At 40.8% G+C, this 27,723-nt stretch overlaps 1 protein-coding gene across 1 annotated transcript in view; it reads right to left on the minus strand.

Moving 5' to 3' along the window:
• XYLB (xylulokinase) overlaps window positions 1-25,727 on the minus strand; it is an 85,233-nt gene extending 59,506 nt beyond the window's left edge. Inside the window, exons 1-14 of the mRNA XM_054273888.1 lie at window positions 25,563-25,727; window positions 23,170-23,252; window positions 22,291-22,360; window positions 20,456-20,536; window positions 19,097-19,183; window positions 17,873-18,001; window positions 16,554-16,619; window positions 13,630-13,702; window positions 7,804-7,922; window positions 6,591-6,672; window positions 5,544-5,584; window positions 5,024-5,139; window positions 2,916-3,031; window positions 573-646 (exon numbers count right to left, since the gene is read on the minus strand). Coding sequence (XP_054129863.1) covers window positions 573-646; window positions 2,916-3,031; window positions 5,024-5,139; window positions 5,544-5,584; window positions 6,591-6,672; window positions 7,804-7,922; window positions 13,630-13,702; window positions 16,554-16,619; window positions 17,873-18,001; window positions 19,097-19,183; window positions 20,456-20,536; window positions 22,291-22,360; window positions 23,170-23,252; window positions 25,563-25,607 — 1,182 coding nt within the window. The 5' untranslated portion in view covers window positions 25,608-25,727. The remainder of the gene's footprint in view (window positions 1-572; window positions 647-2,915; window positions 3,032-5,023; window positions 5,140-5,543; window positions 5,585-6,590; window positions 6,673-7,803; window positions 7,923-13,629; window positions 13,703-16,553; window positions 16,620-17,872; window positions 18,002-19,096; window positions 19,184-20,455; window positions 20,537-22,290; window positions 22,361-23,169; window positions 23,253-25,562) is intronic.
• Between the last annotated feature and the right edge of the window lie 1,996 nt (window positions 25,728-27,723).

Consider the following 27,723-nt stretch of genomic DNA (forward strand, 5'->3'; position numbering starts at 1 on the left):
GCCATTCCTCAAAAAAAACCCCAAAAATACAATATACAAAGAACTTTCCATAACTTCTATTTTATTCCACTTGGACTTGAGCCTGTGCTTACTTAAATACCATTCTGTGGCTTGTAGGTTACTCCAAGTCATGCAGGACAGAAAAATGAGGTCTGTAAGTTCACACATATATAGACAAAATATTACAGCCCAAAGTTTCAACACACCCTTATCTATGAGTTTAAAATTTAAAAAACAAGCCCTAAGTCATGTATATGTACTAAGTTCTCAGTAAGCTTAAAGTTAATCCTGTCTCAAAGACAGTGTTAATTTCAGTAAATCCACATTTTCCAGTAAAGAAAGTATATAATGAAAAAAATACCATATAAGTTCTAGTTTAGACACTGCTCTGTAGATGCTCTCAAGCTACAGACCAAATACCTCCTTATGAAAATCGTTCCAGGGACTTGCATCAACAAATGAAACTGGACAGCAAATATTTCAGACAGAAAGAAAAAAATATATAATGGCAAAAACTTGAAACCTTGACAGCATTCCTTCAAAGTTTGAGACATTAACCACATTATTACTACCTTTTGGTTGTCTCTGTTGAATCTGTGAACCCCAACTGCTTCAGGAGTAATTTCCATCACATCAAAGTAGAAACCTGCATCAACAAACATTAAAGTTGTCATGTTTTCTCTCAGGCCCAAAGCTAGAATCTCATTTCTGCACACAGCTAAAACAATAATAGATGTTCATCATGTATTTGGACATGTGAGTCACCACATAGACTGTTTCTTTACTAATTTCAGTCCACACATCAACTTCTAGATGTTCTGAGCCATGGGGTGAGATTCTTGGGGCTCTCCTGTGCAGAGCCAGGAGCTGGACTTTAATGATCCCTGCCAACTCAGGATATTCTATAATTCTGTGTTTCTCTCAGTTTCCAAAGTGTGGATATTAAACATGCCAAAAAATGTAATAAACACCAAGCCTATAAGAAAGGATACATCTACCACAAGGCACACATTTGCAAGTAACACAGCTAATACACAACTCACACTAGAAATATTTGAGTAGGTCAGATGCAAGGGTGAAAGGAGGAAAAAACCACACACAGAAAAAAAATGAGAAGTTGGTAAGAAGAGTACAGGAATATTGGAACATCTCATACCCTGGATTAGATTTCATGAGCTTATTAGAGAACATCAGATATTTTAAGTCACGAAGCAGAGCTGGTCTGTGAATAGTTTTGATGAGATCTGAGGAAATGCTGTAATGCTTTGTAGACAGCTAGACAAAGATTTCTTTGGGTTGGTCAGAAAAGATATTCAAGAAAGGAGACCAGAAAAAAAAATGAGGACAGAAAAACTGAACAGAATAGCTAAGAAACCAAGGAGTTTCTGAGGTTCTAACCTTGGAACAAAACTGTGCTGCCCTAGCAGACCTGGCAAAATAAAACCCAAAATAATTCTGTGCTTTAGCACACATAACCTTTCTGGTTAAACATTCTGCAAAGTTGCCAGCAAGTAACTCTGTGTGCCCCAGATCTGCAGGGGCAGCACATCCCAGCATCCCAGTCCTGACTCCAAACCCCTCCCCACACAACAGGGAGCACAGGAAACAAGGAATAAAAGGAGAGGGGTATTTAAACAGCTATGCCTTTGCTTTGCTCCCCCCAGGCACTTAAATTATGGAGATTATTCCATTTGTTACAGATATACCCAGAGGTTATTCTAGCACACAGATTATTGAGGATGCCTTTCATGAAACACCCATTTTATAGGGGAGTGAGATATTCAAGGGAATATACTATAACGCAAGCTTTAAAACTTTAAGGCACTGTCCTGGTTCCATAACAATATTTTCATCAGCTTCAAATTTTTTTAATATTGTCTAAACTGGCTGACTTTTGGGTTTTAGAATAATTTCTTCCCATTTTCTAAAACACTAGAATTGATTTGTCTTCTAGTGAAAAGAGATTCCTGGTCATTTTAATACCCCACAGAGACTGGACTTGACAGACAACATAACAGAGCTTCTAAAAATGAAAAATCTAATCTCGAAGTGTCAAGAGGCTCTATCTTAAATTCACTTTGCTAAGGAGTGAGCCCTTCTATAGCTTAAATATCTACATTTAAAAACTTTGCTGCCTGTAATTTTTACATTAATTTTACCTATATCAATTCACACCTGAGATGATGGTGATGATTTCATACCCTGCTCTGCAATGGGTCCATTTTAATCTTGATTAGACATGTGCTCACTTTTCAACAGCTTATTTCAGAGCTATATATTAGACTTGTAAAATGTTAAACTGTGGGAGAGAAAATAATGAAAAACTTCAAATCAATGAGTTTGATAGTATTTTTAAAATATTTCCATCATCAGAAATTTGTTATATTTCACTTACTAACCATAACATGGGGGAAAAAAACAGGGATTAAATGATTCTGTGACACACACTAGGGAAAATGCAGGATATCCAGACATCCCTTGACATCATTGCTTTGTACACATGCATGAACAAGATTCTAGAGTAATGACTGAGAAAGAAATAATATGGAGGTACTTAATTCACTTGGTTTGAGTCTTCAGAAAAAGAAATAAACTTTAATGAAAATCTCCTTCAGAAATTACTAGTTTTAAACACGTAATTTTTAAAAAGAAAATAAGATGTTACTAACACCCTTCCAACAACCACAGGAGATCCATAAATATAATTTTGTTAGTCAGTGAACATTGAAGGAAAACACTGTGATGACACTTGGGTTGTCAACAGAGCATTTCCAAGGACACATTAGGAATTTCTCTTGCTCTAGTTAACTTCACTCCTGACCTATATGATGACCCAAGTAAAAAGGAGGTACAGCACCTACTGCAGTATGAGTCCCAGCAAACCCTCAAAGTCCCAGCCCTGCCAAGGCTCATACCCAAGTTTCCACTGTTTCCAGCATCAGTTGATGATAAGGCTTTGGAGAATTCATCCCAGGAGCCTGAAGCACACTCATCCCTGATCCTCTCTCTCATCAGAGAGCCATTCTTAAAACTGAAACACACAAACACACCACATGCATTTTCCAAAATGTTTACCTCTAGATTTAAAGCATTTTGTTCCATTACTCGACATTGTTGTTCAGATTATCAGCTGAATTGAAGCTGTGCAAGTTAAAAGATGTAAACACTTCATTATGGAAAGAGATAGAGAAGGAAGAGCAAGATAAGAGAAAGATTTTACAGGAGGTGCTGGGGAGCAGAGAGCAGAGATGGGGGTGTGCATTTCTCCAGTGAGTCAGGTTAGATCCAAGGCAGGCCATGCCAAACCCAGGCCAGCTCTGCACAGCTGAGACATCTCCTCAGAGAGGTGTCCTGCCACCCCTCACGCTGAGATGGCTCTGCCAGGAGCAGCAGGAGTGTCCCCACGTTGCATTTATGGTTTCAGGAATGTGGTACCTGTGTGGAACCAGCTTGGGTCCAGCAAGAATTATGATGATGTCTAGCTCTGTGCCAGGATCTGGCAAAGGAAACCACCACAGCCAGTTAGCAAACTATGCAGTAAAGTGTGCATCTCTTCATTTTTTATGGTCTTTGCACAGTTCATGCTGTCACCTTCTTTGTGAATATCACACTCCTGGCAAAATACCGGACTCGTATCCAGGGGGAAGCAGTTTGAACCCTCTCCAGCACAGAGTTATCAGAGCAGCTCAGCAGAAGAGGCACAGAAATATCAAAAATGACGGCAAGGAAATCATTGAACTTGCTCTGTAGCATCAGCTGAAGCTATTTGAGTTTTCTATACAAATACCCTGTCTGGTAGCTCAGGCATTCATTCTCTACTCAGAGTCCCCTATTAACTCTAATAGTCTAGAAATAAAGAGGCCTTGGTGCCAAAGGGGCAGGGTCAGCTCAGAAACGACTACACAGAAGGAGCAGGAAGGATTAACTCAGCACTGCCAAGGCCACCACCAAACTGCATGTTAAGCTGCAGTGAAAGAACAGAAGTGTAACATTTATTCAAAAAAATACCTCAGTATCTGATTTCCTATTATGAACAGGTTGTTTGTACAGCTCTTTTACACAGCAAAAGTAAAGAAAACATTGGGTAGAAGAAAAATTCAAATGTAAATTAAAAACAAAGCAAACAAACAAAAAAAATCCCACATAAAACAAAACATAACAAACAAAACCTGCTGGGAAATTACAAAACAAAACTCAGTAACTTGCAATTGACATCTTGGTTTTGAACTCAGCCTCATGAACGCTCATCTACTACTGTGCAGGTGGGATTCAACACTACAGCTCCAGGGCAGACTTGAGCTTTGCTGAAGTTCTGAGTTTCAAGCAACTACAATCCAGGGCATTTAGGCACAAAATTTATCTGCATATTACTTGCAAATACTTGACCTAGATTGGAAATTTTAATCCAGAACACAGTGATTCAGTGAGGGCGAACACAGCTCCAGTCCAACCTCCTTGGCTGACAAAGGGCCAAACAACACCCAGATCACAGCAGCCAAAAGCTACCATGAGGATCATTTTCTCCACTGGGCTTCTTGAGATCTCAATATTTTCCTGAAGCACAGCCCTAATGCATCCCATCACTGATTAAGCTCCTCTCTGGAAAGGGAATCTTCACCTTCTCCATTATGACCCCTCTGGACCACCAGAGGAGCACAGAAGTTCCACAGTCAGGTCAGGCTGCCCACATTTCACATCCCATCTCAGCAGATTTGTTATTCCTGCACATTAAATGCATTACCTGAGGTACACAGAGACCTGGCTCTATCCATACACTGAAATAATTTCAGCTTTTTATTGCCATGAGAATTTATCCTCCACAACTCTGCAGTTTCAGTTCCTCAGATTAAACAATAGGAATGCTATAAGGTTGATGGAAATGTTTCAGCAGTAGATTGCCATATACCGTAGAGAATGCTGAATGTTCTATTCATTATCATCTCACAAAAGAAATAAAAAGCACTAACACAGAGAAAGAAATATATGTTATTGATCCCAGATGTAAAAAAAAAAATTATATTACCATAAAAGGGCCATATATGTTTGAGAATCAACAGGATTGCAGAGAATATGACCTTCTAAGGCAGGAGTTGGCTCTTGGATCCACAGGAACAATGTGTCACTTGTGCCAAGGCTAATCTGCAGGGGAAAAAAAATAATTGAAGCCTTATCACAATGTGCATGGAAAGCAATACAGAAATTAAATTAAAACCATTTGTTATTGCCACTAATTGTTTTTAAATTACACATTAAGTCAATTGGATTCGTGCTGAAGCTAGCTCTGACTTAGGCTGTCATGGCAGTGAAATACATACTAGATGGAGACTTGGGTTTTAATGTCTGCAGTGTTAGTTAAAAATAGTCACAAGAGTTTACTTAAAATCTTTCAGGCAGCTTACAGATTGATAGAAATAGAACAAGCATGTATCCAATAAGCAGCAAATCAACACTAGCAGGTATATTTAACTGGCAACCTGCAGCTATTTACATTTCAGGTATTTCAAACATCCAAGGACAGTTTTCAGGAGAGTGTTTTGACTTACTGCAATGTCTCCTTCTTGAAGTCTCATCCCTGCCAGTGATGCTGAAAGCAAAAAGAATACCAGGTATAAAGGTAGTTCTTTGACTTAATTACAGCCTGTTACCTGAGACATCATAGCACATTACAAACACCATCTCAAAGTACAATATAAATAGCAAATATGCTTCCAGTGGCCTTGAGCTATCCACCATAAAATATGGGCAAAATTTTTGGTGAGGGTCTGATTTTTATTTTGATAAAATCAAAATGCTCAAGACAAGAGTACAGAACAGCATGATTTTTCTGATGGTTTATGTATTCAGGTTTTATATGCAGTGGACCCTTGATTAACAACACACTTTAAAGGAGGAACATTCCCACTTTCATCAGATTAATCACATATTCATTGGACTATGTTGAATTTGGGGGGTCTAGAAGAAAAATTGGACTTTTGGGAAATGCAGAGTTTACCCAACTCCCAGAAAAAGAATGTAAAATATATCATAATGAACTTCTATCATGATTCAAACCTGCATAAGGTACTGTAATATGGGAAGTATTTTACTTTCACAGTCTGGAGAAACAGAAACATTTGCTTTACACTGAAACAGCCTCCAGGACTCAAACAACTGACCCTGAATTAACACCTTCCCTTGTACTGAGATCTATCAGTCTGAGAAAAGGACATCTCTAATTCTTAGAGAAAGCCAACAAGGTCCATCTCCATCTTTTTGCTTGAAAAGATACAAGATACATTTTCAAATTCATATTCTCCAAGCTAAAATGTTAACAGTTGATAGTAGGGATGGTTTCTCATAACAAAACCTGAAGTTATCAAAAGGCAAATGAATTCACTTCTGATTACTTGGCAAAAGACAATTAATTTGTCATACACAGCCTGAGACATCTCTATCTCAAAAGAATCAGTGATGGAAGGGTGTTAGAAAAAGGAATTAATACAGATAAAAACAATATTCTGTCATTTTATAGGAGAACCAGTAAGATAGATTTAGAATTTCAGCACATACATAATCATATCCACTGGATCTCGCACAGTTAATCATCTCACCTGGATTGTCTCCTGTAAATGCTACTATTTTACAGTCTGGGCTAAACCCATAACGTTGACTATAATATGGAGAAATAGGCCCCTAAGGAAAGAAAGAAAGAGAAGAAAAAAAAGCTCAAAAAAATGGAATGCAATCTTACAATGTATGACAATGTATTGTAACACAGAACTGAAAAACCCTAGAGCAGCTACAAGAATAATTTCTGAACATTTAAGGTATAAATGAATATTTCAAAAATTTTTAATGCACTTTTTTCATTGTAGTTGTTGAGAACCTTGCAGGAATACCCTCAGATTAGATTTGAAAGTAGGCTAGTAAATAGCAGCATTTTAGCTTTGGGTCTTTCTTCAGTTATTCACATCAAGTACCATAAACACATCTATCTATTTTGCACATATACATGAATATTAATAGCTAGAAATTAGAAATTCAATGCAAACATAAGAGGAAACACAACATTAATATACATCACAGCATCAAATGCTGGAATATGACCCCTATTATTTTAGAGGTCAAGAACTGTATACTTTTAAGCCACATTTGATAGCCATTGAGAAAAAACAGAAGAAAACTACCCATAAAAAAAACACAAGGAGGTCTATAAGGATTTTTTTAATATGTTGCTCTCCATCACGGATCAGCAGTGAGTTCAGAGGGCTCAGGTGATGGGTATCTCCACTGCCTCACATGTGCACAGCTAAAGAATAGCTGCTTTTGTGCTGGGTAGTAAGACTAAACTCATTTACTCAGGAGATGCGAGGCTTGATTTGATTTCACGATTATGCTACGCGAACTCAGGAGCTTTAAATATCCCAAATTATTCACAAAGATTACCTCATTAACTCTACAAACAGCTTAAAACAAGATCTCTGTAGAGAAATGCAAATGTTGGGTTCTGTTTCTGCAGCAATAAACTCCCATGCACAGCTCTGCAGTGACCAGGTGCTCTGGGGTGTGGGAGAGGACCCCAAAAATTCTCATCACTGGAGCATCTACCAAAAAGCTTCTCACACAGCCCAGGGCATGCAGGAATCCAAGGAGACCAAAGCTATGATGCATCCCAGTTCCCAAATATTTGATTTACACCTTCACAACACAGCTGGAAATATTAAAGCAGCAGCATTGCACACACAAATGCACTCCAAGTGCCATTAGCAGAACTCCCAGCAAAGCTCCTCTTGTTGCTTACAGCTCTTCTGGCCAGGGACATACCAGGACTGAGTGGGATGGGACAGGGCATCCCAGTCTCTCCTCTAATCCAGGGGCACAAGCATCAAGGCAGGGCTTTGACCATGCCTTTTCCCAAATCTGCAGCAAGTTCATACCAGAACCTACAAGACAGATCAAAAGAGGAAGTGCACAGGATTAAGCAAAAGACCAGAAAATTCCAACAACAGAAAGCTTACAGACGTATGTCGCAGACAACTTCTATGAAAAATCCTTTCCTTAGGATTTTTTCTCCTGAGAAGCTGAGAGGACTCAGGAACAAAATGTAAACAATGGTTATCTGCTGCTGTGGAATGCAACAGGTGCATCTGTGATTGGTTTCATAGAGTTGTTTCTAATTAATGGCCAATCACAGTCAGCTGGCTTGGACTCTCTCTCTGTCCAAGACAGAAGGTTTAGTTATCATTCTTAGCCAGCCTTCTGATGAAACCTTTTCTTCTATTCTTTTAGTATAGTTTTAATGTAATATATATCATAAAATAATAAATAAAGCCTTCTGAACATGGACTCAGATCCTCATCTCTTCCCTCATCCAAGAACCCCTGTGAACACCGTCACAGATGTATGTTTCCATTTAAAGAGAATGGTTTCAGCCCTTCTAAGAATAAAGGGTACTGATAATTTAGTCTCTGGAGGGCTTTCACCTGTAAAAGTAGCAGAAAATGCTTCTCTGATGTACAAGGCACTAGGCAATTCAGTCATTCACAAATTATGATTAAAGACAGGAATATCAATGCCTCCCCAAATCTTCCACCTTAGACAAGGACTTCATACAAGTAACTAAAACTGATGGAGCAATGTCCCTTGGAGATGTGTTGTGCTCAGCAGAGACCTAAAAGTGAAGAAATTCCCCCCTCAGTGGGATGGTTTTACACAAATCCTGCCTTTGAGCAGAGTATCCTATATGCATCTAAATCCACACTGACTAATCCTCCTCCATCTCAACATTTCCCTTTCCAATTTCTCAAATAAAGCCTCTAATTTTGAGGATAATTTGGTATCCAGCTTTGAATACCAAAGCCATGATTTTCAGGCATGCTGAGTAGCCCAATGAAATCTGCAACACCTGCAAGTGTGCAAACCTCTTAAGGCCAGATTCTGTGAAATTATTTACAGGATGCAAAAAAAAAATCTAAATAACTGATTTGGTCACCTGTTTTCTCACCAGAACTATCATTAGATCTGGGAAAGGCCTTTACAGTTTTGGTTTGGCTTCTCATTGCTCTTTTCTCACTGTTTTATTGCTGGTTTAAAAGTTAATTGAAGTTGGTTAGTGGCCAAATCCATATAACATACTGAGCACTCCACACCCCTGGCTTATGATTCTAAGATGCCTTTAACTGAACATCTCATTAGACATGAAAATGTGTATTTCTGGTTAGTGCTGCTCAGGGATAGAGTAGTCTTATTCTAGATTAATACCAATCCAATCAATACTCTTATTCTAGATTAATACCAATTAATACCAATCATTCTAAAGACTGCTTAGCCCTCCATTTATTTATCTCAGAAATGCAGCCACATCCTCAGTTGAGCACAGCGGAAAGCCTGATATTTCCTTCTGTTCAATACATTTTTAAGCTTTTCAAATCATAAAGATGGTGAAGCTGATGCCACATGCAGTGCCTGTGGAACAAGACTTTGCTTGCAGTGCTGGGATGCAGAGGAAGAAAAGGATTCAAGCCCCATCTCAGGCAGCACATCACAAGGCTCCAGCAGTGCTTCTGCTCTGAGAAAGAGCCTTCAACACACTCCACACACACTCTGCTGCTGCTTACACAAGCACAGGTAAGCCCACCCTATCAACTCCCAGCACACTTTTTCATACAGACTTAAAAATGGGTTTAACATCATTTAAAGACAAACTTTATATTTATCAGTACAATCCTAAGCACCCCCAGTGTTGTCTGGACCTAGTGCTCCACACGGTGTTGTAAACAGAAAGTGCTGCACACTTGAGCTGAGACACTGGAATAACCCAAGCCAAACAGCAGCATATTTGGGTTATACTTAATGACATAAAAATAGAATTCATTTTATCCAAATCAATCAATTCAATTTATTATTGAAAACATTTGGCCTATGTTGAAACAGCAGGAATTTGACAGAGCACAAAGTGCAACAACCGTCCCAAAGGGCAAAGGATCCCTTTTCTGCCATCAAAATCACACACTTCGAAAAGATGGCAAGATTTAATCCAGCATATCTGATGTCTCTATGACAGACCACTCTTAAATCCATCCATCCCCTCCTTCCCAGGGTAAACTGAGTCCTGACAAGGTAAACTGAGCCCAGAGTCACCACCTGCACTTTTCAGAGGCAGAGGGTGTGAGCAGCCACATGTTCCATGCTCTCAGGCATAACAGGACTTTCCACAAGGAAATATACAAATTTATAAGTTTTCCTGGAAGAGTCCATGATTTAAAAGGCCAAAAACCTCCTCACTAAACTAAAGCAGTGAGGAACAGAATCTTTAAATAAATAGGGTATTTCTACAGAAAGATTAGCTCTTGTTTTGTGCAGGTTTTGTTTGGTTTTTTTAGTCCTTCTTTGTCCACAGCCCACAAACCTGGAGAAACATTTCACCAGAATCCTCCAATGCAATTTTACAAGACATCAGAGTAGCCTTCAATTTTTCCTGCATAAACCAGAAAAGCCTCTAATCTTTATAACTGAATGTTATACAGAAACAACCATTCAGTTTATTGACTGGTAGATGCAGCGGCACAAAGACTTTCATGTGCCCTGAGAAGAGAGAGGTGAGAGAATTTACCCCAAACTCAGAAATTTATTTTTAAAATGTGAAACAACTGTTTTAGAAGAACTATTCATCTGTTGGGCTGGATTTATCCCATCCAGCTGTAGGCATGGGAGTCTCTGTGGAAAATAAAAAGAGCTGCATGCTCCTCTGATTATACAAGGAGTGATTCACAGTGAGTTCCTACCTCTAGCACCTCTGCTCTTGTTAAACATCACAAAGTTTAACATACAAAATCAGTAATAATTTAAGAAGGAAAGGGGAGAAAACAAGCAAAAACCAAAGGCAGCCCTGACCCATCACCCCATCAGCAGTGAAGGCCAACAGCCAAGGCCATGGCACAGTAAGAGCTGAGGGAAGGATCAAAACATGGAATAATAAATTTCCATATTTCACTGCAAACATCACTGACTTCTAGCACAGAACCACCAGGAGCACAAGCAGGACTTGTTAATATTTACTACAAATACAGAAGTGCTTGAGCACTTGGGGGGAAAGGGGAGAACACAAACACTTCCATTACAGTGACCCAGCCATGCAGACTAACTGGTTTTATAAATCCACAAAGTGAAGATCAATATTTGCATACATTTATAAGCAGTTAAGTGCATCTGTTTCTGCATTACAGCCCTCTGGGTTGCCTTTTCAGAGAGCTAAAGCCATGACAAGTGTAACTGCTGACACCACAAGCTACAGGAGGAGGAAATTCAGCCCAACACACCCCTTTGGAAAAGCTTCAGTCCAACACGTCCTTTTTTGGTAGAACAACAAAACACAAATATGCTAAGCTACAATTTGCCTAAAGCTCTTAGAAAAGCATTTCAAAAGATAAAGTTTCTCTAGGTCAAGAGCTGAATTGCTGTTCCTGAAGGTGTCTTCTAAAAGAAGCAATGCTCCAAGTGTTCAACTTTTAGGTCCCAGATGTATCTTACTTTTAACATCTGCACAATAGAAATAAAAATCATTCATTCCACTAGAAGGTAATTTCATTTTTTTTAAATCAATCACTCAGGTTGCTTAACCATTCTCAAGTGATTTGAACCTTAAAAGATTGGACCTTTAAGAAGAGAACGAAAAAACTCTGAAACTGAATAGCACATTTCCCACAATAACCTGCCAATTTGGAGATAAGTTATTGTGTAGAGCTAAACAATTTGACAGGGTCTTTTAAAGATGATATGACCTGAAGTTAAACCTACAGAAATGAAGAATAGGTCTATTATCTGAATATTATTTTGAGAGATACATTTTAAACTACAATACACAGGTGCTAAGTAAAAGATCAAGTGAATTGCAAGAAATTGTAAGTGACAAGAAAACAACTTTTTCTGCTGCATCCAAATAACTACTGCATCCATTATATTTTATTACTGGAATTAGAACTCTCTCTCATTATATTAACAGAAGAAAGGAATGAATGAGGAAAAATACAGATTACAATGCCAAAAAATCTTTTGTAACATCCTGCTTAGTTCTCTTATCTTTTTTCACATAAAGATTTAATAATCTTACATGCTCTGAACAGCACAAAACATTTCTTCAGGTTCTGTAAATACCCACAGGTGTAACAGAACATGCTCTCCTGCAGATGTTTGAAAAATGTGACTCATTTTCTAAGGAAATGTTCCAATTAAGGAAATTTAAATTTTCTTTACTTTAAAATATTTTGTTTTGCAACAATTTTTCATGTTCTGAAATTGGAGAAGCATGGCTTTCCTCCACTTGCTTCCAAGCAGAAAAGGTAAAGTAACATTACCAAAAAATAAAAAAACCAAACCAAAACAGGAGATATTTTTAATGTTTATAATTTTAAACATTCAAATCAAAATTAACACTGCACTCTCATTGAAAAATATAAAACCAATATGTTTCTTTATCAGAAAAAGCAGCTAAAGCTATCACTATCTCTCTTTGAAATCCAGTAGGTGGCTGAGCAGCCCAAGTGCTCAGTATTTGGACCTGTTGAGGAGAAAAGTGAAAATCTCCAAGGAGTTATTGTTGCCAATAATACACAAAAAATAAAATTCAGCTGTGGAATACTTGACTAAAAGGACAGGACCAGAAAACAGACATCATAATCTCACAAGTGGTGTGAAACAAGCATGGATTGCCTTGCCATTTCTGAGGTCTCAAGTATAACTGGAAGCTCTGGTAGCAAGTAAGTTGTCCATTAGCTAAAATTGAGGTGTCTTGTCTTTTCCTGCAAGATTTGATGGAATAACAAAGGAGGAAAAATGACTTGGTCTTAACACAGGGGTGTCAACCATGTCTCAATAAGGCAAAAAATCCATGGAGACCCTTGTTATCCAACCTTTCAGCTCTGAAATATATCTTCTTAGTTTCAGAGCAGAAATCAGAAATTTTTTTAGAAATAACAGCAGAGCTCCCAGGAAAATGCTTTCCTTTGTAATTGCTATTTTAAATGGCCATTTAAAAGCTGGACAACCAAGATAACACACAACAGAAAAGAGAGATAGACTTGTCACTTATTTGTCTTTGCTATGATGAATGGAGAGATACAGAAGATTTTTTTTAACTGAATTTAGTGCATTTTGCTTCATTTATGGGGTTTTTTCCCTGGTTCATTTTGAAAATATACTTCTGTTGTAGATCCAAACTCCAGTTAAGTGGGGAAGAAATCATCACAATATACATCATATTCATCCTGTGCATCTCTGAGCTAAACCAGCAAAACTAAAGAACAAATATCAGAACTCTGAAGTTTTGTTTAAGATTCCACAGCTTTCTGATGTCTCTAGAAAATCTTACAACTCCTTTATACATCACAAAATAATGAAAAAAGCTATAATTACATTTAAGAATCTTTTCTGTGGATCCATTAGATAGAAGTGGGAATCAGTATGATGGGGAGAGATGAGCATAGCAAACATCAAACTGAAAGAAGTAACTTGGCTTAAAATCTAATATACTTGTCATTAAAATTTAAAGATTGAAAACAAATACCAGACACCTTGTCCCCCAACTATGTAATGTGGAGATAGGAAGGAAAATTTCCTTATTAAACTGTTACTATGAAAAAAGCCCACACTTACCATCACTGTAATCAATGGGTGCATAAGTTCCTAGGAAAAGAGAAGCTGCAAAGCTACTGACCAAAGAGATTCTCTGCAAAAAAAACCAAGAACAGTGAGAAGTAGTGAGTCATATCAGTAATCACTTCAAATAAAGCAGAAGGCAAATTAAATAATTTGAAGCAGCAAATGTTAATGAATGTTTAAAGTTAGGCCCAGAAAGCACACAAAAATACACCTAGAAGGATTATTCAGTTCTGACCATCACAGGAATAGAGCACATAGCAATCTACAAGTAACCCCATGATAAAAGCTGTTAATAGCTCTGCCTTCTGAAACATGCAAAACACACCTGGTATGTTATCATACTGTGTTAGCATGAATCCACCACTTCAGTCTATTACAGAACCTCATTTTCTAAGAAAAACAGTTTCTAAGGAAAAAAACACACACACCCACCAAAAAAAAAAGAAACCAAAAAAAAACCACCACAAAGCCACCTGCATGTCGATGACAGGGGAAATGCTCAGAACCCTGCTCTGCCCCACCCACAGCACAGGTCTGGAACCTTTTAGAAGCTCTTGGAGCACCTTTAGCATCTCTTTGTGACCCTTTGCCTTCCTTCCAGCTGAGCCCCTGGACCTCCCTGGAGTTACTCTACAATAAACTATAATAAACAGCTTTGAACTGAGTTCCTGCCTGCAGCTCTGCCTCAGGGCATGCTCCAGCTGCATGACATCCAGCTGTAGGGCTGCCAAAAAATGCCCCCTAGGACACAGATCCACCGTGAACCTTCCTCCTCTTCACATCTGCAGTGTGAGCTACCAGGTTAACCAGCCACCACCAGGCTTTCGGCATGATCAGGCACTGCCTGATGCCAAGGAGCTGGCACAAAAGCAGACAAATCCCTCATTCTGTGCTGTGACTCACTCAGAAGAAATATGCTTGTCACCCAATAACTAAACAGAATCAAACCTCCACAGGTGGAGCGAGCCAGAAGTGACAGGTTTTTATTAATGATCACAAAAGCACTGGCTACAGGCTGCCCTTGAATGCTGTGAAGCAGCGATCTAAGAGGTGGTTGTAATGGCCAGGAAATTTAATGATGCACTTGCTCTCGGTGCATCTCTCCCCAAGAATACATCACATTGTGCTCAGGTAACAAAGGCCTACCTTCTGTGGTGCCCCAGTGGGCACTAGCTGCCTGAAATGGAAGGAAAAAAGGATGAAGTTAAACTGTGAATCAGCCAGCCAGTTTAGCAAGCTGACCTACAGAAGCAAAAACATCCACCTTCCACATGTCATTGAGACTGCCAAGCTGTTAAGTGCTCCTTGAGGGGCCCCAAGAGCAGCTCTGGCAGAGAGATGTTTTGTGCTTGAATGCATTTTGCATAGGTTTTATTGCTACAAGTTGCCATCAGTTCAAACAGCCCTCAAAGTCTGAAATTGGTTTAGCGAGTTCTCAGTCCCACTTCCCCCCAGTAACATATCTTTCTCTAAATTTAGTCTTAAGCTTATGACCAGAATGTATCAGTGTTGTTTCATCTCATACCTTTCTAGTTACAATGAGAACGTAAAAGAAAAGAAGGGGAAAAAAAAAAAAAAATTTATCATTCTGCAACCAAATAGAGTCAACTTGCAATTCACTTTCTCATGAAATGAACTGCTTCTTACAAGGGTGAGATTTAAAACAATAAACTCACCAATAAAAATAATGCTATTAAGAAGAACTGAAGTAATGGAAAATCAGGTCTTCCTACTCCCCTTTATAAAAACATGGTATCTATGTTTCTCCTTTTCCAGTGAGTGGGAACTTCACCAGACTACCACAACTTCTCAAATACAATGGATAGTGGCTTAGCCACTTCAACCACCAGTTCCCCCAGGACCTATGGAAGTATTTCACCAGGTCCTTGTGCAACTTCAGGTTCCTTAGATGGTCTTGAACTCAATCTTCTCCTACACTGGGTGGTTTTCATCATCCCAGTCCCTGCCTTTGCCTGCTGTGGCTCAGGTGATGTGGCTGGAGCTCTGGCCAGTCCAGAAAGTCCTTGAGCACCTGGCCTTCTCCACAGCCTGGATAACCAGGTCTCCCATTTCCTTTGGAGAGGGCCTGCATTTCTCAAAAATCTTTTTAACACCAACATACCTAAAAATGCTTTTCTCATTGCCCTTGATATCCCTGACCAGACTTAATTTTGTCAGGGTTTTTGCTTCCCTGACCTGACTCCTAACTGCTCAAAGAACCTCTCTGTATTCCTACCAGGCTACTGCTTTTATTTCCACCTTCTGTAGGCTTCTTGTGTCTGAGTTTGTCCAGGGGCAATTTGTTCATCCACACAGCACCCCTGATGTTTTTGCCTGACTTAATCTCAGCTGGGATGCATCACTTCAGAGCTTGGAGGAGATGATCCTTGACTATGAACCAGCTTAGGAGAGCCTGTATCCTTCCATTACAACACTCTGGGAAGCATCCCTATGATGCTAAAAGGATCAGAACCCCCTAACTGCTGTTTATTCTCCATGCCATGTGTGTTTGCTCAGACATTTCATCTGTTCCACCCATGAAGGTGCCTTTGCTGGCTGCTGCTGCCCTCCAGGTTCTCTCCTGCTCACCTGCCATCCCTCTCCAGGCTCTGGGATCTCCTTCTGGCACCAACCTCATAGGAGTGGTCTGAGGTTCTCCTCCCCCAACAACTTCAGTTTGAAGTGCAATTCACCAGCTTGAGTAGCATAACACTCAAAGTAGAACCAATGTCAGATTTTTATCTGTCTAATCACTAATAATTTAACAGAATTTTTTTAAATTCTATGTTCATCTTTAATTCAAACACAAGAATCAGAATAATCTTTAACAAAAAGGTCTGTAAAAACATCTCCACAAAAATAAATCTAAAGAGACTTTCAACCATGTTTTCCAATAAGGGAATTGAAGTTAAGCCAACCTCAGTTTGCTTGTAGACCTCAGGATTCTGGCTGTAAATCTTTGCTATCTGGTTTCCTGTAAAACGCTGAGAAAGAAATGCAAATGCTTAGAAACACAAACCCTAAATGGAGTCAATAATCATTAACTCTGCGTAATGAGTTCAGAACATTGCACTTCGGATATTTAATTTGCCTGATGCATGATGAAAGTCAGTGCACAGCAGGCAATCTGCACTAAACAGGGTATAACACATAGTCTCATTATGAGAATTTTGTTCACCTTTTGAAAAAAAGGCATGTGGAAAAGCATTACTATCCATAATTTACATTTCAGAAATGACAGTTCAATGGAATGAATCACACTTATTCTGTGCAGAGGAACCAGCACAATTCAAATGCTGCCTTCAAATCCCTGAAAAGGTTTAAGCTACACAATCTATGTACCTGCCTGTGAGGCAGGTGAATTGAAATTAAAGCAGGAAGTTTCATACTCAAAGCAGAAACTCCAGCACAGGCTAAAAACAGCTTTAAGAGTATTTATTTTTCATCCATGTATTGTGTCAGACAATCAAAAAACCTTATAACACTGAAACCTTAACATTTAACAAGTGAAAAATAATGTTAGTGGTATGCAAAGTCTGATTTCAACATCAGCCATAATGATGATTCAGAAACAGAAACATCAGTTTGGGAGGTTGAAGCCTTATTCTGATTAATCAAGGGCTGAGGTGCCTGCAGGGCAGCCCTGCTCCCACTCCAGAACTCATTGTCACAATTGTCACAGTTACAAGGAGGGAAGACTCAGGGAGAGGAGACAAGTGACAGTGAATCTCTGACAGTGCCCCAAGCCTCTGAAACATTTCTCTTAGGTCAACAGCTGCTTGTCAGCCTCCAGGCAATATTAAAAGGCCAATCCTTTAATTGCAGGAGTAACCTAGAGCATGATTCACAAATAGGTGGAAGGATTCACCCTAAACAAAAGTGTAACACAAACTGGGTTTGCATTCCAGTAGAAATGTGGCCACACAAGATGCTGCCAGGGGACAAGCAGGCCCTGAGAATTTAAGCATGGCCACCCAACACTGCATTTGGGAGCCACTGGCCAAATGCTCCAACTGCCTCCTGCAGCAGAATTTCCAGTGTTTGGTTCATTTCACTGTGAAATTTCTGTATCTCCCTGTGTGAGACTATTGCAAAGCACAGTATGGTTGGAGTTCCTTCAGAAGCTCTGTCTTTGCTAGGTAATGGCTGATGGTTAGCTGCTGCAGCTCCCTGGGCTGACAGAATTGTTTCCAGCACAGGATTCTGCTGGGAATTCCCCCCCCCATCCATTCCTTACCTCGTAGGCCCTGGAGCCAGTGACCCTGGCCAGGTGCTGGGCTCCCCCCAGGGCTTTCTCCAGGGCTCTGCACTGGGAGGCTGTGCTGGAATCCATCCAGATGGGGCTGTCACTGACTGAAAAACAGCCCTGTAATCAACAACACCCTCTATTAGCAAGTCTGATCTCTGAATTCCCTGCTAGAGTAATGAAATACAGCAGCCATGGGTATCAGCTCACAGCTCAGCTCTCTGACGTGCCTCCTGCCTTTCTCTCAGCAATTACAGAAAGCTGATATTGGGTACCATGCTGGCCAGGGATGAAAAGTTCAACCCAAACTTGGCTTCAGAGGGAAGCAACATTCTCTTTCTGCTGTCACCTCTCACATCCTCTGGCAGCCAAAACCCCAGCCCCTTTTAGAACCCTTCCACAAACCATCAGATTATCCTCCCACAGCTCTAACAACACATTTCTCCTTAATGCATGGCACAACCACCTGGAAATACAACTGAGGCTTAATACACCATTTATTCCAGGATTTTGATGCCATTTTCATGAGTTTTGCACAGATGACAGTTACAAAACTAATGATTTAGCACATTTAACACAAAATGTCTCCCTTTCAACATATATCTGCCCTTTCTGACACCGAAGTAAGGGAAGAAGGGCCTTCCAGAGAAAAGCTGAGTCCTCCCAATTTTTCTTTTTAAATAAAAGCTTGTCAAGTCTGTGTTCAAAGCGCACCAATCACACACATAAAACGTTGAGGTCAACAAGGTACTTGGTTAGGATTTTAAGCCCACACAACATTACACTTCTATCCTTTCAGAGGCAAGTGTAAAATGGTCTTTCTTAAATAGATCTATTTTCTTATGAAATCCTGCAAGGAAACTCAGGTACAGCAGTCCTTTTTGCCACAATTTTTTGTAAATATAAATATATTAAAAACGTAAGATATTTACAGATTGTTTCCAAAAATACTACATATTCTAGAAGAACAAAGAGGCTGTTACTGTGACACAGAAAGATTCTGGGACACCCACTGGCACCTGTAAGCTTTTAAAGCGGAGCATACTGTCAATTCAGGAGAAAATGAAGTGTCAAAAGTCCTGCAACTGAAGGAATAACTACTACATTTCATTTATGCTGCAGGGGCTTGCAGCCAAAAAAGAGGAAGAAAAGCAGTGTGTAAGGATCAGAAAAAGGACAGTGCAGCCCTCCCTCCAGAGCTTTTGTGCACCTTACCTTTAGTGATTGGTGCAAAGGCTGTTCAGGTGATGCATTCTTTAAAATCTGGATGCTTCCTTTTTTCCAGTACACACTCCCATGTTGCTGTAGGAAACACAGAAACAGGAGCTGGAAATGCCCTCCCAAGCATCAAAGTCCTGATCTTACATTCTGAGGAACAAAAGAGCTCTCCCCAAACCAGGACCAAAAAGCGGCCTACTTCAAATCAAAGGCCTCACAAAAAAAAAAAAATCTCTTATTTAAGACTGAGCAAAGCAGACACTAAATCAGAATATTATTTTGAATCACAGAATTTTCTAGTGGGGATAATTAATGTATTGCTAATGGCATTCGATACTTTTTGGGGGGCTCTTTGAGCTGTAGCCAGGGCTCCACAGCCAAAATTTATTTCTGTGCTATTTCAGCAGAGCCCCCTGATCCATCAAGCCTGTCACTCTTGCTGGAGGGGGCAAAATAAAGGGAATATGGGCAGTCTGGAAATGCACATTCTTTATTCACTTGAGTAAGGTGTGGTTGCTTGGTAGTCTCCAACTCGTGCTCCACTGAAGAATTCATAACAGAGCCTTGATACCAGCTCTGATTTTCAGACACTTCGCTCAGACTTTCAACTGCAATCAATAAAACATGGAGATGAAAGCAAGGGTTTTGATTAAATAGTCCCAGATACATCAAGATGAATAACCTAAACCTCACATGTCAGAATTAGCTGTTGCTTTGGTGCTGTCCTCACCCTGAATATCATCTGTGAAAGTTGTAAAAGCCTCTCTTGATTCACTGGAGAGCTAGGAGGAGACTGGCTAACTGACTAAATGTCAGGGTGGGTTCCATAAATTAAAAAAAAAAAGGCATTATGCTCTACAGGCTAAATCATGGAACCACGTCTGTCATTTCTGCATCATTTGGGTTTTGTTGTTTCTGTGCAGATCCCTGTCCATGCCAACAAAAAATTGCTCAGTGGGATATCGCTGTGCTTTTAGCAAACTGTGCTCCTTGCTGGTTTTCCTACCCCATTTTCCACAAGCACCTGGATCTGCTGAAATACAAAATTAACAAAGAATTAAAACAACATGAAGCCAAGCAGCTCTGCACTATGCTGATCTAAACAATTACACTGCAAACCTCATCCTCCACTCCCACCATCTTCTAGTGACTGCTCTGTGTGCTTCAGGTGTCCAGCTCCCCTCAGGAATGTCTGTGGATGCTTATGTAGACGTTTAGATGTTATTTTTTACAAGTTCAGGTATTATTTTATGCCATTACAGTCTCCCGCCATATAATTGTTTAAATTTATCTTATCATCAACTTCTTACTCAATAAAAGAATCCAGTAAAACTGAACTTTTCTGTATAAACTGACCTGGCCAGCACCAGACATTGCTCTGACTTGAGAGAAGTCAAAGCCTGAAGATTTCATCTTTTCCAAGATCACATCCAGAGCCTACAACAACAAACAGAATCAAGAATGACAGTAACGAGCCATCAAATTATGCATACTCACAATCCGGAATTAAACAGTAAATTCATGTCATCACTGATAAGAGTTCATTGGCAGACAATGAAAAATTAGTTAATGACTATGGACTTTTCAAAAATCTACATAAATTAATTTATTAAGTGAGAGTCCATAAAAGAAAAGTTGAGTCACACAGGGGAAAAATAAGATCTTTAAAGAAACTAAATCACAAAGATCCACTCTTTGAATCCCAAATAAGAGGCAAAAATTAAAGAACTCCAGTTCATTAAAAAGCACTTTAAGAGTGCTAGACACAAAGCAGGATTATCTTTTCTGTTCTTACTTTTGAAAATCTATGAAATCTTAATAGGGTGCTCCCTGCACCCCATCCTACAAGATATAAGGTAACCTCAATACCAGTAATCCCAGTGTCAACAAACTCACAGTGTCTTTAACAGAAAGATAATTCAAGTGATTTTAGCACTTCAGGCACCTAGGCAAATTTTGTTCTTGACACATTTTCCTGAAGTTTAAAGCAAAAAAAAATTAATCTATCTTTAAATCACTTAATTTAGATCAGCATTTCCCAGACTCTCTTGACAAATGGAGCACTGCAAGACTTCCAAACATCATATATACCTATATCATTATATTATTAATTTAATAATCACAACAGTGCCTCTTCATTATGGTTTAAAAAACCAACTGCAAGCAAATTTACCAAACCTTGTCAGCTACTGCGGATCACCAGCTGGCAGTTCCGTGACCTTTCTAATATTTTAACTATTCAAATCCCTCTAGTTAGGCAAATTTACAGAGCACCATGCCCGTGTCACAGTTGAGATGGCCAGGACACACAGAGCATCACCACACAATTCCAGAAGGCTTTAAATTTCATACTCAACAACACCTTACCACACCAGAAGGCTTCAGATGTCTGCCCATACAGAGCAACATCCTCCCACCTCAGAAGTCTGCAGGCATCTGCCCTTCTGGTTCTTCAGCCCAACCTTTTATATTCCTGATGTTGATGCACTGCACCTGTGTGCCCTCTGCTCCCTTTGTGATTAGCACACCTGAGCTCTCCATGGCTCATTGCTGTCAATGCTGCTCACCTGCTTTTCACAGCTGTACCCATTGGGGATGAGGCTTAGCCCCACTCCCAATTACCCCAAACTGTGTGCCTTCACGTAAATATTGCAAAATCTGCACAGAAGTAAGAAACGCTTTATTTTAAGATTTTTAAAAATGCTGTACTTCAAAATAAACATCAGTCAAAGTTACTGGGAACCAGTGAATAAATTGCCTTTTCACCACTTGCCAGCTGCAACATCAATTGACAAGCAGAGCGTATTCTCAATTAAATAGTTTAAGTAATAGGGGTGCTACAAAAACACAGATTCAAGGAAGGCAAAGTGACACTGTCCCAGTTGTGTATGAGGGGGAAAAAAATAGGGGTTTTTTTCAAGTGAAGGAAAGTCAGGAAGGAATTTCTCACACGTAGAATGCTATAATAGTAGGAAGTGAAGAAATAAACAAAAAACCCAACAAAATGTTAGCAATTTCTACTATGTTTGTTGATAGCATTACTATTTGCATACCAAAGACACAGAACAACACTTCAAAGAAAGAGAATGTAAGCAAAAGGACTATTTGGATTTGAGTGATAGGTTCCACTATTGCTCACAAAAAACTTTCACAGCAAGGAAAAAGTTGATCCATATAAAGTTTGTTCATACCTTGACCCACATAAGCACTGGTGAAGTGACTGTCAGTCTGTCACTGTGGATGTAGACTCCACCTTGAGTCCTACAGAAAAACAGGATTTTCTCTTGGTAAATTCAGCAATTTTTTTTTCCCTGCCAAGTAGAGTTCTTCAAGTTTATAATGACCAAAGAGAATTTGCAATGCTTTTATGTTAAGAGCAAGGATCAGTGTTTGAAACATGAAAAAGTAAAACCCTTCTCTTAGGAGCTGACATGTTTGACACAATTGCACAATAAGTGATTTTCTAGGAAAGGCCCTGATCCTAAAGATCTGTGATAGAATCCATTGCTGATATTGCTCATTGACTACATGTGATTCATAATTATTTCTGTCACAATTAGTGACTTGAACCTCAAAGATGAAGTTCAATTCACCAAGTAAATAAGTGTGTTTTATTGAAACTTGTGACTGGAGGATGACATTTGTCAATTCTAGTCTATCATTTAAGTAAGCAAATACTGTCATCCCACATCTCAACAACTGAATTTATCTCCAAATGTCTTTTAGATGTTCCCCTCATGCAATTTACATGCTGTTCTGAGAGCATCCCACCCAGTCATGTCCACAAGCCTGAAGTTCCAAAAGAAAAAGAATGATCTATTTATATGTAATATTTTGGAGTATATTTTCTAATTTATCTCCTGTTGGGTGCTCTTGTTACATTTACATTTATTCAAGGAAGGCAAGAGCATATACTACCCTTGCAGAGTGGGAAACATGAACATGCCATGACTTTTTCTATGCCTCCATAAATATCAGTGAGACCAAAAAGGGCAACAGTTCCCCCACCCCAATCTCCAAAGCTTTAAATTACATTATCCAAGTAAAATATAAAATATAAAAAGCCTTACTTAAATTCCGGAAGGTCCTTATCAAAATGAACATTATCCTCATAAATGACCCTCAGCTGTTCATCAATAGCAATGACTTTCAACTGGAAGATATAAAACAGGAAGTTAACAAAATCTAGCAATAATTGAATAGCACTGATGGCTCATTTAAAATAATTTAATTCCCACAGACAAAATGAACAAAAAAAAAAAAAATCACCCCAATCCATACAACTCACTGAAAGTAGGGCATAATGTTACATTAAACAAGTTATGTGAATTTCCAGAATGTTACCTATTCAGCAACATGTGGGTTTGTTTGTTTGTATTTTCTTTCTCCTGTAACGCACAAGATCAGGCTACAGGCATGTGTTAAAGAATGGCAAACATGTTACCAGGCTCAGAGCTTGCATCACAGTAGCCAGTTTTTTCCAATTCCTCCAAAGAATACAGTATCTTAGATTAAAGATGTCATACACCTTCTTTTTTTGTCACCTCCTTTTTTTTGCCTTATCTTGCCAAGGAACCTCACAGACCCTTTAGACTACCTTGAACACCTTTCCTGCTCCCCAGATGGTGAGCAAATTAAATTCTGCCCATTTGGAAAAGCTCAGAGGGCATTATACAAGTGTATTTTGAGCTAATGCCACAGAAAGCAACATCCCCAACTCCACAAAGCTGAGCCTTCTTGTAAGCACGAATTAGAAGGGTACTACAGCCTTTCCTCATCTATCTTCACTTAAGTTCAGCTAGTTCTGCAGAAAGACAGTAAGAGCTGAGAAGAAAAGCAAGAAGCAGCTCACATTCTGTGCCTATTCCAACCAGGGCGAGAGTGCAAGCTGCTGCTAAAGGAACTGATTAAAAAAAGAACCTACAATTCTGTCATCTCAAGGAGCTGCATTCAAATAACAAGGCCAACCCCATTTTTACCACAGCACTGTAGAGCCATTATCCATGTCCTGGCACAACTCATTACCAACCTGCACTAGCTTAAAAATGGCTCTGACCCACTGCAGCTTAATTGGCTCTCTGCTTGCAGCATGTCCCCATAAAAACACTTGATCAACCTAACCTGGATGTGTCTTTTCAAGCTCCCAAACTTCAGCACAACCATAATGGTGATTTATGCTTGAACACCTATTTTTAACATGTTCAGGTCTCTGCACAACTTGGGCAGAGTTTCTATTCACAGGGCAGCAGTACCTGGTTGTTCTGACAAATCAGGATTTCAAGCAGAAACCTGAGCATCCAGGTTCAGTTTTGATTCACACAAAGACACTGGGAATCTGGGTTTGGGTGCAAATCCCAGCTCCTACAGCAGCAGGCAGAGGGGTCTATATGCAGCCTGCATATAAAGAATGACCACAGTTCTCCAGGATTTAACCCATCCTTAGCAGGATGGGGAAGCAAGGCACATTTAGATATATAACCCACTGCTTCAGATGGGGCAAATGGAAAGGGATGAAGGTGAAGGGGATATGAGAACAACCAGGTACATCCACTGTGTGCAGGCCACAGACATCTTAAAACACAGAAATCACTCAGAATTATTACAGCCATAAGATAAAGCACAGGAAGTTCTGCTTCGAAATGAGGAAGAACTTTGTTACACTGACTCTGGCAGAGCACTGGAACAGGATGCTCAGGGAGGACACGGAGTCTCCCTCTCTGGAGACATTTCAAACCCACCTGGACATATTCCTGCGCCCAGGTCACCCTGCCTTGGCAGGAGGTCTGAACTGGATGATCTCTAGAGGTCCCTCCCACAGACTCACAGAATGGGTCAGGTTGGAGGAACCATAGTGGATCATTCGGTCCAACCTCCCTGCTTTAGGAGGATTCTGAGTAGACATCTATTGACTGACTCCAGTAACGGAGACTCCACAACCTCTCTGGACAATCCAGCCTTAAGGATTGTGTAATTCCGTGAATAATTTGGCACCGCCCGTGTGGGGCTGCAGCGGCTGCGAGCCCGGGGCAAGGAGAACCGGGCAGGGAGAACCGGGGCAGGGAGAACCGGGCCGGGAGCACCGCCCCGCTCCGCTCCCCGCAGCCCCGGCCGGGCCCGGGAACCGCGAGCAGCCCCGCCCGGGAAACCCAACCCGCCCGGGGAAGGAGGAGAGCGGGGACGGAAGGCGCGGGGAGGGGACGGAAGCGGCGAGAGAGGGAAGGCCTGGCCGCGATCGGGCTCCGCAGCGGCGGCGGCGGCGCCATCCCCTGCTCATCCCTCCGGGGCAGCCCCGGCCCGCGTTCGGAGCCGAACCGGGCAGCGCAGCCCCGCAGCGGGAAGGGAAGGGAAGGGAAGGGAAGGGAAGGGAAGGGGAAGGGAAGGGGAAGGGAAGGGGAAGGGCAGCCCCAGCCCCGGCCCCGCCGCCGGCCGAGGGAGGGGAGACGCGGGGGAGGTGGCGCGGTACCTGCTGCGTGCTGAAATCCCAGCCCAGGTAGCAGGGAGCGGCCATGGCACGGCACGGCACTGGCCCTCAGCCGGGAGCCGGGGCAGGGAGCGGGAAGGAGGCGGCTCTGCTGGCCCGGCCTCCCTCCCGGGGCAGGAGCCGCCGGCCCGGCCCCGTCGAGCGGCGGCACCGCGGTTAATGAGTGCTCAGGGGGCAGGGAGCGGGACGAGAGCTGCATCCCTCGCTTGGAGGGGCCGGGCAGAGCTCGGGGGTGATGTGGTGGTGGATTGAGGCCATGGTAGGGTGATGCTGCCGTGGGATTGTCCCGAACACGGCCCGTTCCCCGCTGCACAGCCCCAGTTCGCACACCGGGCCGAGGTGGTGCTGTCCCTTCATTCCAGATTGAGCAAAGCAGGGAGCGGAGTGGTAACCTGCAAAAGGCTGGAGTGCCGGTCTTCAAAGCTTTACACTCTTTATACATTATAACAAAGGCGTCAGCTTTTATTGGTTACAAATTATATTACTTTTCCCGGCATTTGAGTCCCTTTTGATGGGTGGTCCGTGAGTTGATGGTCGAGATTACCTGCTGCTGCGATCACTTTTCCCCCAGTTTCTGCTCAGTTCTGCTGAACTCACTCTTGGTGGCTCTTGTCCAGCCCATTCATCTTAGGACTGTCTTCCCTGTTCCTTAAAACAACAGATTAGCCAAGCATACGGAATTCACAATGCAGCTGCTAAATCCTAACTGTCCAGCTACAGCTACTGGTGAGCAACTAAAAAAAAAAACCACCTGCAAAGTTTGACACAGACCCTTGTTCAAATCTTGAGGGGCTTGGGATCAGGATGGTGGGATGGTGGGATGATGTGATGGGGTCACACTGTGCCAGGGTGGTGCATGGGGCAGCTGAGCACGGATAACCAGCACCCTTACACAGGGAAACCCAGGGGCAGCACCCAGGCCAGTGAGAGAACACCAGAGCTGCCATGCAGGAGCCACCCAGGGTCCAGAACCAAATCAAAATCAGCAACCTCAAACCACAGTCCCAAGGAATTAATTAAATTTTAATATGTTGTTGCAATTACTACCCCACAGCCCTGTTATGGTATCACACTCTAATCAGCACAAACACACACAGCATTCCATTAAAAATCCCACTATTGTTACTTTGGCTGAATTATTGTTTTCTAGTTTGCCTTTTTTCACTTGGGAGGGTTGGGGAGGTTTTAGGGTTTTGCATTATCTGCCTGTGACAAGCAAAGTGGTATTCCTTAATCAAAAAAAGACTCATCTAAAATACACTTCCATTCTGCAATCAAGGCAGTATCTCAGCAGAGCCTTAATGAAGTCAAATAGGTTTTGCATGCCCAGGATCTTAAAATATTTTTACAGTACAAACACTTAATTTGAGATAGCTCAGTTGGTCAGAACACGGTGCTAATAATGCCAAGGTTGTGGCTTTGATCCCTGTATGGGCCATTCCCTTAAGAGTTGGACTTGATGATCCATGTGGGTCTCTTCCAACTCAGAACATTCTGTGATTCTAACTATAAAATATTACCAAATTTTGTCATAGACTGAGCATTTAAAAATATATCCAGTGATTTCTCAAAGCTTAACACGCATAGATTTATACTTACAATATTTCTATATTATTATAAAGAACAAGCTTTTGAACAATGGCCACAAGGTAGTGGTGGAATTTGCCTGCCCCTGAAGAGCTCATGCTGGATGAACCTGTCCTGAACAAAGGTCTCACTTCACCAGAGGCTGTGAAGGAAACAATATTTTTGAAATGTTACCAAGAACTGTTTCCTCGGTGTAATTTATACCAGAAAACAAAGGATCAAATAACACACAGAGGCTGGGTTTTTTATTAATGCAGAATGTGGCAGGTGAGCCAGAGAGGAGAGGTTTGCTCAGCCCTTTCATTGGCTGCACAGTCCCTGTAAACAGTGACAGATTCAAAGGCTGAGGCTGGAAGCACTGCAATATTCAAAGGATTTGAAAAAACAACAAGAAATGTAAATCTGAATGAAAGAATGATGAATACTTCTCAAAAAGAAAAATGAGTGGATTTTAATTTTTTCAAAGGAGGTATTGGCTAGTAGAAAGGGAACCAGAGTTTATAAGTAAAAAAGCAGTCTTGTGAGGATGTAAGAATCAGTTCTATTCTTCAGCAAT

Source organism: Melozone crissalis, unplaced genomic scaffold, assembly GCF_028551555.1.
Source record: "Melozone crissalis strain CALT ecotype California unplaced genomic scaffold, PUWL_Pcris_2 ptg000016l_1, whole genome shotgun sequence".
Classification (NCBI taxonomy): Eukaryota; Metazoa; Chordata; class Aves; order Passeriformes; family Passerellidae; genus Melozone; species Melozone crissalis.